The 12563-nt window shown below is 38.0% G+C and overlaps 1 protein-coding gene across 3 annotated transcripts; it reads right to left on the reverse strand.

The window, feature by feature from the left end:
* Positions 1–876: 876 nt before the first annotated feature.
* Positions 877–9351, reverse strand: LOC103697995 (pyruvate kinase, cytosolic isozyme). Of its 3 annotated transcripts, none has more exons than XM_008779948.6 (4): positions 9172–9351; positions 8651–8913; positions 2443–2904; positions 877–1914 (listed from the first exon to the last, which is right to left on the reverse strand). In XM_008779948.6, exons 2-4 carry the CDS (start codon positions 8906–8908, stop codon positions 1102–1104), a joined length of 1533 nt encoding a protein of 510 aa, XP_008778170.1. In that variant the 5' UTR covers positions 8909–8913; positions 9172–9351; the 3' UTR covers positions 877–1101. The 3 variants fall into 3 exon arrangements, with proteins under 3 accessions (XP_008778170.1, XP_008778175.1, XP_017696613.1); XM_008779953.5 differs by having other exon boundaries at positions 9025–9220; XM_017841124.5 differs by lacking the exon at positions 9172–9351 and having other exon boundaries at positions 8651–9154.
* Between the last annotated feature and the right edge of the window lie 3212 nt (positions 9352–12563).

A 12563-nucleotide genomic window follows, 5' to 3' on the forward strand; every position in this document is an offset into this window, starting at 1 on the left:
CAAACAGCAGCAACAGAAGCTCTTAGGAGAGTCTTGAAGGTTACATTGCTCGCCTTATTATTGCCTGATGATGTGAATAAATTCCTTTTGACTGAGGACGCTCGGATTCATGCTCGCAGCGATGGGTGGCGTACTCTCCAAGGGAGCAGAGCTGTGCCAACCTGCACAGCTGCTCTGCAACCAAAGCTGCAATTGAACCTCGTTCAGGCTCTCGTCTGAACTGCAGTCGAACCAGACTGAACCACCTCGATCGGCGGTGCATGGAGGCGAGTGGCGGCGCGGCCGTGGCTGAAGAGAGCCGCCATAGCATGGAGATACAAGTATCGGCTTCTAAGTTTGTGATGCTTGGTATCCAACCACAAGCTTAATAAATGGATTGGCTGAATACGGATTTGCAGTTGGCACATCGAGTACGCAAACACCTGAATCAGAAGGGAACGAGGCCGGTAGTCGGCGAGTGATTTGATTGTTCAGTGCAGTACCGGCAGTAGAAGCATTACTAATTTTACTCACTAAATCAGACAGTACATGCGATCCCTTGTGCGCGTTCCCGTCTCTCCGAAGAGGGATTTTGCATGCCTGCATGCACACATATATGGCAAACCATGCACCGAGAATTTAGAGAACGAGGAGGCATGCGTGAATCCTGGGATGGCATGTATGTTGGTGCCTACTTCACAAGCAAATTTAAGTGCTACGAATTGTATCAAGGTTGCGGTACCTGCAGTCAGATGCTGAAGGAATTTTCAAGTACCGAGGAGAAACTGATGTTAGGTAAATATGGATGAATATATAGCAGAAAAACATAAAAGGAAGAAAGATAAATTAAAAATAGAATTTTAGAACAAGCAAGATAAGCAGTTGACTTTCAATAGCTTGTACCCAACTGAAAGCATGGACCATTTAGAAATATAGCAACCAACAAAATGCTCTTACATGACATGGAGTTCCTCTCCAGCACCCAGCTCATTATGCATAATAAGATCTTCCCTGCAAACTGCAGGTTGAGCATGGGGAAAACTTTTATCACTACAACACCAGCTGCAGTTTAAAACGAGAACAACTTTATAAATGGAAAGTTTTGTTCCTTCCGTCCATCATTCATTTCACAATGCAGATCTTTATGACGGAAGCGACGCCAATGCGGTGCAGAGCAACAACAGAATCGCCCGGTTTGCACAACCTCTTCTGCATGGCGGACTTCAGTGCAGCCCCCAGGATCACCTCCGTGGACTCTGAATCAGTAGCTTTGGCAGAACCCTCCGCCAGCAGTGGGATGAGACCCCTGTGAACAAGGCTCAGCCTTGCCGGGCTCTCATCGCTGACGGTCCAATCGAATGAATCCGTTGTCAGCACCGGAACCACCACCGAGAGGATTGGAACTCGAGGTCGATACTTGGCCACGAGCTTGGCGGTGGTCCCACCACGCGTCAAGACAACAATCAACACAGCCTTGGCCTTGTTGGCTGTGCGGACAGCTGAGGATGCCAGGCTCTCCAATGGGCTCATGGGAAGAGGAGCAGACCTTATCATCTCCTTGAAGATGGCATCGTAGTCCAGGGAGGACTCTGCCTCGATACAAATCCGAGCCATGATTTTTACTGCCAGCTCAGGGTAGGCTCCAGCTGCACTTTCGCCGCTGAGCATGACACAGTCGGTGCCGTCAAGAACAGCATTGGCAACGTCGGTGGCTTCAGCACGTGTTGGACGAGGGGACTTGATCATCGATTCGAGCATTTGAGTGGCGGTGACAACAGGCTTACCCACAAGGTTGCATTTGTAAATCATCATTTTCTGAGCAAGGAAAATCTTCTCAACTGGTATCTCCATTCCAAGATCACCACGAGCAACCATGAAGAAATCAGTCTCCCTCAAGATATCATCAAAGTTCACCACCCCCTCCTGATTTTCAACCTGCATAAACAAACATCAATAGAAGAGCATAAAGACCAACAAGTCATTAACAGAACTTGTTCTCAATATGAAATTCTAAAGCCAAAAAGCATTTTCAGAGCTCTCACATATCATTAACCATCAGTATACAGTGTCCTAAGAAAATCAGCTGTGCAAACTACTCAAGGAGCAAGGTTCAATAGCAATTTTTGTTAACAACATACACAATAGCCTACATACACACATGCAAAAGTCAATACATGATGTCCTAAGAAAACCAACTATCCAAACTGCTCAAGAAGCAACGTGCAACGATGATTGCAATTACGTACACAATAGCCTACACACAAAGACATACATGCATAAGTAGATACATGACAGATAAATAGATACACGATAGATAGATAGATAGATAGAGATAGAATAGATAGATACATGATAGATAAACACATAGATAGATAAACGATACATAGAATACATATCATACATCGATTAGATAATTGCAATCACACATAGAATAGATAGATACATGATACATAGAATACATACCTTTGACATTAACTTTATGCGTTTTGCATGAGGCCCAAGAACTTCTCGAACATGAACAAGATCGGACCCCTTGCGCACAAATGACAGTGCAATCATATCAATTTTGTTGGGAACCCCCCATCCCAGGACGTCTTCTTTATCTTTCTCCGTCAATGTTGGGAGATCCACCACAATACCTGGCAGATTGACGTTCTTCCTCTCACCTAACATAGCAGTGTTCTGACAACGGCATCTCACAGTTCCAGCATCTGGGTCACATGACAGGACAGAAAGGGTTATGGTACCATCTGCACACAATATAGTATTTCCAGGTTTCAAATCTACAGGAAGCTTCTTGTAACTCATGGAAATCATGTTATTATCGCCCTTAATGCTGTAATCAGTGCTTATTGTAATTTCTTGACCCTCCTTCAGTTGGATAGGTTTTCCATCCTTCAGGAAGCCAGTACGAATCTCTGGGCCCTGCAACAATGCTAGCAGGTAAATAACAAAAGTGCAAATGCTAGAAAGGACTCTGGTAATAAAAGTCAATATGGCTTACCCTGTCCAGCATTCAAACAAAAAGAAATCCAACAAAGACAACAATCTAAAGACGTCCAACAAATAGAACAATCTAAAGTGGAATGTAAAGGGTTAGGCAGAGGAATCCACTTCAATTTTGCACAGCCTAAGAATACTATTTCTTCAAGCATTTTTTTAATAATTCACATGAGAACCACTGTGTAGGAAAACAAACAAGAAAACACTCCAGATGCCTTCAAAACTTGCAAAAGTGCAAATGTATAATAAAACAATTCATCAGCTCCAATGAAACTTCCTTTCTTTTCACTGCATCCTTTTCATTCCTTATATAGCCTCATCAACCATCCATATATAGGCCAAATATGTTGTTCTGCAGGGTTATTATGTATTTTCTGGTTAGGTTCATTTCATACGCAGAAGATTTTCACACATATTCTTATATTACCAAGTAACACTGCATCTTAGTACATCTATGCCAAGTATATGAAGATAATAACTACAGGTTGAATCTTAGTCCTGCCCCTCTGGAATTGTGTACCCACCACAACTAGAAACTCATTAACACTCCTTAAGACTTGCTCTACTCAAGATTAATTCCTCAAATGTCTTTAATAAGCAATCTTAACATATTAAAATATTCTCATGATGCAACTCAACTCTTGTAGGTAAATACATTCTAAATATCACCAATCTGAGTTCTACCATAGCTGCAACTTCTCCATCTTTGTTTCTTTCATGTCCTCGCACCTTCGTTATAAATGCACATTCTGATCAATACAGCATTGATGGCCTCACTGTATATACTCTTTTATGCCTCACCAACATACAACAAATAAATAAAATCTAAAGACGTCATCTTATTATCCAGTTCACTAAGATTCCACTACAAACATGTCCAATTGTTCCTTTTATTTTTTTCCAAATAATAGATCCCAGTTAATAATAAAAATTAAAAAAAAAGTCCTATGAGGTACCAGTTGTGTTGAAATACAGTCTTTCCAATTAGGACATGACTAGCTCCTCCAAGAAACAGGGCAGCTGCTTGCAAATGTTAGAGTTGAAGAAAAACTTCAGAACATAATTATGAGTATTTTCCTGGAGGATGGAATTGTGTACCCACCACAACTAGAAACTCATTAACACTCCTTAAGACTTGCTCTACTCAAGATTAATTCCTCAAATGTCTTTAATAAGCAATCTTAACATATTAAAATATTCTCATGATGCAACTCAACTCTTGTAGGTAAATACATTCTCAATATCACCAATCTGAGTTCTACAATAGCTGCAACTTCTCCATCTTTGTTTCTTTCATGTCCTTGCACCTTCGTTATAAATGCACATTCTGATCAATACAGCATTGATGGCCTCACTGTATATACTCTTTTATGCCTCACCAACATACAACAAATAAATAAAATCTAAAGACGTCATCTTATTATCCAGTTCACTAAGATTCCACTACAAACATGTCCAATTGTTCCTTTTATTTTTTTCCAAATAATAGATCCCAGTTAATAATAAAAATTAAAAAAAAAAAGTCCTATGAGGTACCAGTTGTGTTGAAATACAGTCTTTCCAATTAGGTCATGACTAGCTCCTCCAAGAAACAGGGCAGCTGCTTGCAAATGTTAGAGTTGAAGAAAAACTTCAGAACATAATTAAGAGTATTTTCCTGGAGGATGGATTCCTAAAGAAAAGTACTCTTTCATTGGTTCCACCCTTGGAATCCAACATAAGTTTATAGCTCTTCTAAAACAAAATAAAAGAATGATCCCAGGCTCCTCCTTTCTTTACCTTTCTAAAGATCCTAATTCATCTTTTAATTAAAAATTGAAATGAAATGGGATTTAAACAGGATTTTTAAACAGGCTGCATAGCAAATAATTTCTTTTTGCATAGGTACAACTTCCACATAAGGTTAAGGAACCAACAATTGATGAAGTTGCATCAAACTGGGTTCAAGAGTTCAATAATAACTAATATGAATGGCAAAACTCATAATGCAACTACGCACACCAGAACTCCAAAGTGGATGAAGGAATTGAAGCAACTAACCAAATATTCCAAATGTATGATAACTGTTTTAATCGCCTAGGTGGCTACTTTAAGAGGATGTTGCAAATGGTAATATTATTGAAAGAGCAACAGCTCAAACCGGTAGAAAGAAGGTTGGCAGTGTCCTAATCTAGGTTCGTGAAGAAAATCAGCTTGTGAGAAAGCACACCAGTAGCCACTGAATGGTTTGATCATCAACAGGCACCAATGATGGAATTAATCAAAATGTCAACCCACAACGAGCTGTAAAGATCAAGAGTTTGATTGAAATTTTTTGCAAAAGGCAAACTGTTACCATCGAGAACCACAATTTGAAATCTTGGAGTACAAGGGCATGCCAGTCAGGTGCCAAACAAAATAGTATGTGGAACAGTACACCTCCATATCTACTCACAGCTTGCCAGAGCAAATGATACGCCTCTATGATATAGTAATTGATATGACATGCTATATGAGGCAGTATGGTTGGCAGTAGGGGAGGTACATTCAGAATTTCAAGACTTCTCGATATCTATGAAAATGGTTCCCCTGCATTTTGATACAGCATCGATCATGAGAAAGTGTCACGAGCCTAAAGATCCCATAACATGGTTCTCATTAAGAACAGAATAGATGATCTTAAATTAACAATTATCAGTTTCACATTGAAAAATAATTGATTAGATTAGATCTGAGGATAGTTTCCTATGTTTAAAATTAGTTATCCAATTATAACAGCTTGTTCTTTGGTGTTATATGGTAAAGGCCCAATTCACTGCAATGAAACCAGTAGGCGTTGCCCATATCAACAGCTAGAGATCAGAATATGGTCCCTATAGAGGGTTAGAAAAACAAAATAGGCAAATGCATGTACAAGGTAAATACATGACACTTCATTTTAAGTAGATCACATTCATTCTATTATTCCTCTAGTTTCACAAGTAGCACATACAATGAATTAATCAAAGATGCATTTTTTTTTGGGCACATGGTATGATGTTATGAGAAAGAAGATGATTGCACAGTGGGGCACCACCCATATTTGAGGCATGCCATTTAGGATCACATGCCAAATATGAGATTTGAAGATGTAATAAAAATATTGAGTAATCCTCCAAAGAGGGACAAATAGAGTAACAAGTTGTAAGTTTGCTCTCTAGTTGTACGCACACTTTCAATAGAGAATGGTAGTTCTGAAGCTTACAGTTGCTCCTAACTTGACTTTTAAAGAAAAGATAATCACCTACCTCTTATTATTTCAACTATACAAAGACATGATTCACACCATTTGCCCATGGACGAGAGCACATTTGATTAGTGGATCTCCAGTCATCAGAGTAGAGAGGATATGGAGCATTCCTTAGTAGAACTTGCCGATGAAGAACACAAAAGTGAAGCCGCATCCATTACTTGATTCATGTCATGCAAAATGGACCAAATAGAGACCAGGTAAAGCAAAGGAGTCTCCAACACAAGTCATACCTGATCATGCAGATTTCTCAAAGATGGAAAGTGTGAGAGTGTTTCTTGCAACTCATGGTCAAATGATGGGCTTAAAAGTGATTCAAATTGTTCAAACCAATGACTTTTCTTGTCTAGGGAAGGTGATGAGTTCTAAAAAACTATACAGAAAAGGATTTAAGAACAACTCCAACCAAGGTGTCACATTTCTTAAACTAAGGGCACCTAAATATGAGAAGAACAATTATAGATGGTCATCACCATAGAGAGAATGTATGCAAAAGGTTGTACAAAGAGAAGAATATCAGCAAGTAACCCACTAAACTGCAACTATAATGAGTCCAACAGAGATATTTTGAATTCTTATTTGCTGCAAAAGAAAACAAGCAGAGAATATAATGGTCCTTTCTTTTAATTTTCACTGTGAAAAAAAGATTGGCGAAGATTAGCTACTCCTTTTAAGAAAATGGTGAATATATTGCTTGCAAGTCAAAACCAACAGTAAAAGAGAGAACTCAAATGCCACTCTATAAAAGAGAATCAAATATGACGTAATAAAATAAAATATGAAAAGAAAGAAGTCCAAAAAGATATATCTAATCAATCATTATACATAGTATCTGCATAGACTTGAGCAAAGAATACACGCTGATATCAGTCATGTAGAGAGAACATTACAATAAGGAGCAGAAGATAAAATGCATCAACACTATTTCTCCAATCTCTAGCTTTTTTTTAGAGAGTTTAGGTTGCTTTCTAGCCAATGCCATGAGGTATTCTTATAACTTATGCTCCTTCATATCCTTGACCCTGCTACTACAATGACACCAAGACAGACCCTGCTATCATATCTCCAAGTACTGGCATGGCACAGAATGTACCATACTCTGCAAGGTCAGCGCGTCATCAGCATGCAATACATCAACCCAAAATCCTAGTCAATGTTCTTACGCCACTCCAACTGCATGGATTCACACTAAAGTAATATCATACCAGCAAAGGTTACACAATGCACTGACCTACATATTCATACTACCATAGTTAAGATCTTTTTCCAATGCTGGGTCCTAAATTAAAGGTGAAATTGAGACCCATCTCATCACCCAAATCATCGACACATCTCCAAATTCATATCCCCAGAAGAAAAAGGGTCACATTACTCAACAATCTCATGAATTGCACTTTCTTAGCCCTACATATCATCTTCCATCTCCTTCAATGGGTTAACTTCTTCATTTGCTAAAATTAGAAATAACTGCTTTAACTCTGTTAGTAAGTAAGCTCAATATGAATCCCAGACGCCAAGTGAGTATCTAAACAAACAAGACCTCTTCAACCTGGCCAAACTGCCCATGACCAGTTTGACTTCCAGTTACACCTTAGCATGATTTGGAGGGACAACTGTATGTATTTATCGAACTTACAATCTGCAAACTATGTTTACTGTATCGAGTAAGTGATGACTTCGATAAGTCAGCTGTTCAGTTCCAACATCATAAACACTCTGCCTGAAAACCTGAAATACCAAACATAACGGTTTTGAAACCAAAAGCCCAAGAAAAGGCACACGATGCAAATTCATGTAGTCCAGATATCACAGAATACCAACTATCATCGACGCTCAAGAAAGCATAAATCAAAATATATTTCAGTTTAATCAATTAAATATTTCCCAAGATGAATTCCAACGACTAGGTTGATGATCCCAATGAGTCTTACGAGTTAGATCTATTCAATCAACAGAGATCATGACATCAATCTACTAGCATGATACTTCTATGTAATTGGGTACCAGTCTAATTTCATTAGAACCCAAGACGGGGGAAAAAGAAAAGACTCGTCAGCGGCTAAATTAATTCAAGCAGCAAGATGGCTCAAGTCACTATTAATTGAATTGAGGTATGTTTTAACTACTTTAACATTACTCAGTGTTTACGGCATAATAATGACGAGCCAAGCAATGACGATGATGATGATGACCTGACAATAAATAAACTGACGACCTTCCTTTGAAAGTGAATAACGAAAACTCAAGGACCCTTGAGCTATTTCAACATCATCGAACGTATTAAATCTTTTCTAAATACCAACCCAATCCAGAGTTCCAAAACCACCCAATTGCAAGCAAAAAAGCATACAACCCGGTCGGTTGAAGGAAATGACAGGATGTCGGGTGCCAAAATCAGACCTTGGTGTCGAGCATGACGGCGCAGAGAATCTGGGTGTTCTGCATGGCGATCCTGAGATTATCCAGCGTCTCCTGATGGTACTCGTGGCTCCCATGGCTAAAGTTGAACCTGGCCACGTTCATTCCGGCCCTCAGCAACTTCTCCAGCATCGGGACCGTCCTCGACGCGGGGCCCAGCGTACACACGATCTTCGTCTTCGGCACCCGCCCATCGTTCGGCAGGTCCTTCACGATCCCCGCTATGTCGATGTTCGCCATCCCTCCTGCCACCCAAAAACCCTAATGCCCTCAACCAAAAACCCTAAAAAAACCAATCTTTCTGTCCCCTATCGAACAGAGGAAACGAAAACTCAAAGTGGTTTGACATCAGATACCCTAATAAAGAGATCGAAAGAGGAGGCTTTGCGCGATTCGCGAGATCAATAGATCTCAGCTAAATTTTATAGAGAGAGAGAGAGAGAGATATTTCTTTTTGTTCTAGAAGGAAGGAAAAGTGGGGTGGGTGGCGAAGTGGAACCTACCTTTCTTCTCCTTTTTCGCCCACCGAACTCTCAGCGAAGGAAGCTCGGTGGACCGAAAGTAAGACGCCGGCGGGGCTAAAACGCGACCCCGCCTCCCCAGTCACCACGTGGACGGCGGATTTGAGCGCGATCGTGACCGCCGGCGTTGTTCCCAAAGGGCTAAAAGTTCGTTTCCCTCTCTATCATTTTTGGAAACCACAAAATTCGGGTCCTTCCCGAAGCGGTGGGGCCCCCGCGGGATGCCGGCATGTGATGCTGGGTCAGAGACCCGAAGTCGCAAACCGGGTGCGGGCCCGCTGATTCTGTCACCGGACCGCCCCGCTCGCAATTCGCAAATGGAAGTGGGCCAGACCTCCACATTAATGTCACGTCTGGTGCTAAAATTATACCTAAACTTGAAAGCATGAGTGATGACAGCTTAGGACACAACTTGCTGCTTCAGTCCTCATTAATGTCCTTCTTTTCTGATCTCACTTTGACGCTTGTTGAAGGGCGAAACTTCCCTTGTGGAGTCCTCTACGTGATGATGTTAGAACCTGACTGGTACCGACCATATCTTGAGTGCGTAGCTTGAGGGGAGGAGATCTTTTAGATTTAATCGGATCAGATCTTTTAGATTTAGGGACAAAGGTTGATCGTATCCAAAACCATTCGTGGATGAAAATTTAAGCAATATCTATATTTATATTTATATTTATTAACAAATATAATTATAAATAAATAATTATTTTATTTATATCTGAATATCTAATTTTATTTATAATTTTATTTAATTTTATATATTACGTATAAAAATAAATAATCGTATTAACTTACTATTAATTTGATTTATCATTCACTCAGTAATATCTTTGATTTTATGATCTTATAGATTAGTTATCTAATTTATATTTATATTTATATTCATATTTCTGATATCGGATTTGTATATGTGTTCATTTAAAATAAATATAAATATAAATTTCTACATTTGACTAATATTAGTATGTGTATCCACAAAATAAATACAAATATGGATATAGTAGCATCCAGTTCGATTTCAGCTCGATAATACATCAATCCAATCATAAATCAATACATACAAAAATAAATAAAAAAATAATATAGATATATTTTTATACGTTGGTTCGTGGTCTATCGGCCTAGCGGCCCATCTAACCTAACTAAAAATTTCATCACTGGATGAGGAAAGATTTAATAGTTTTAGCAAAACAAAAAAAAAAAGTAGACAGAATTGCTAACTGGGAATCTCACCAAATTTAGCCATAAAAGTTAGACCGCATAGCTAATTTAGCGGTTGTTTGGGTGCCTTGTCGGCTCCAGCTCACAAGCAGTCCATTTCCGATATTTGATTGGCTCGAAGTGAAGCCAAATTAGAATTTTAAAATGGCTCGTCAAATAAAAAATTAGCTCGAAATGACTTCTCCCAATCGAAGATAGATTTTTTTTTAATGGAAAAGGAAGCAAAAGCCACCAAATATTTGTTGAAAATAAATGGGAGTGGAGATCATTTTGCCAAAACGGGCTCTCATTCGATCCGCTCACACTAAACCAAACAGGCTTTTAGCTTGTTTAAATAGTTAGTTGGGCCCACTCGCCACTTGACCTTTAGTGCTGGTTTCATGTTGGCTGCAAGTTCTCTACTGAGTACTGACGCCAGATGAATCGTAGAGACAAAAGGCCACCAACTGCGTGACTTCTCTTGTGACATCGCATTAACTTGCTAAATCTTATTTGCAACATTTTTTTTTTTTTTTTTTTTCTAAAGTAAGCATTTCATACAACACGGATACAAATATACCTAATCGAATCAGAAAACAAAATGTCCCAAAATGCTCCAGGCATCCCTCCCTCCCTAATTCATAGGATGCCTCCAGAGTGGCTCGCTACGTATGCTGTCACCCAGTCGGCCGTCCCGTTAGCTTCACGATGTACATGCATAGTTATTGGCAACTTTTTGGGACATGTGAAATGAGTGATGAATAGGGATCCACTTGGCATGTTAAATTGCAAATATTTAAAATAAAACAAAAAAATAGATAATAAGTACAAAGAAAACTATATAAAGTATAAAAATTAGAAATAATGTACACGAATTAAAAGTTATATAGAAATAGAATGTCATAAAAAAATAGAGGATTATAAATTAAAGATATAAGTAATTGATATGATAATCAAAAATGTTATGGTCGATATGCTTATAAAGAACAAGATAACTTATGCAAACATATAGCTCTTTGCAATGTTGTTAAATGTTGAATGTGAGGGTATTAATGCAAAAATGTAATGGTTTCCTTCTATTGATACAATTATTCAAAAATCCAATGGAAAAAATATTATTTCAAAAACAAGATTATTTAAGAAGTATATATAAATTAAGAATTTTGGACAATAAATATACAATAAACTATATTTGTAGGGATGTATATAAAAGCCCTTTTTTTCGCGACAATACAAACTAACGGCTTGTGCCCCTCTTCATTTTGTCCACCAAGTTTGACCTACATCCTTGACTAATAAATGAAAACAAGATTCTTAAAAATGTAATTTTTCTAGAGACAGATTCCGAGTTACATTACTACCATTCTAGGCTAGATTGCTTCCTAATGCACTCTATGTATACAGAAGATTCTCTAAAACAAGGTGGGATTTAAACTCGAATTACATGTGGATTAGTTAGTAAGAGCAAGTATGATACTCTCACGATGCGCAAGGAGATAACAAAAATATAAACATGAATTTATGTAATGGAATATATTGATGACCATTAGATCCTTTTCTTACCATCAAAATAATATTGTACAATGAATCTTGTACTTTAAAATATTGTTACATACGTTTTCAACATACAAGTATTGACTAATGATAAAAACACCATCATCTTTAGAGAATTTACTTCATCAAACATCTAGAATGTATTTGTACTAAAAAGATTTTAAACTAGATTTCAAAATTACATCTTAAAATTGTTTTCACATTAAGAAACCTGCTAGTCTATTATTCTATTTTCTGTGCAATATTAGAAATTGATTATACAAACTAACTTTCAGATTGAGACTCTTCTCATTTGATTACTTTTATATTTCGATACTCAAATATATGAACTATAAATTTGATATTTTGTTAAAATATGTTATACACTTTGATTCTGATTATAAATTTATGATGTAAAATTATACTTTTTTTTTTGGGTAAGCTAAGCTTGAGTCAAGTTCAATTCTTTGAGTGGTTAGCTTGAAAGATAGTTTAGACCAGAATTATTTTTGCTAGACATAAAGTTGGTACAATAGTGGTAGGTTCTAGAATGTGCATGGATGTTATTAAAATATGGATACTATAAATAGCTTAGACCCATCCTATAAAATTTCACCAAATCCTGTTAAATCTATTAT

This window comes from Phoenix dactylifera, chromosome 10 (assembly GCF_051530095.1).
Source record: "Phoenix dactylifera cultivar Ajwa chromosome 10, Ajwa_hap1_PhDact_Kaust_v1.1, whole genome shotgun sequence".
NCBI lineage: Eukaryota > Viridiplantae > Streptophyta > Magnoliopsida > Arecales > Arecaceae > Phoenix > Phoenix dactylifera.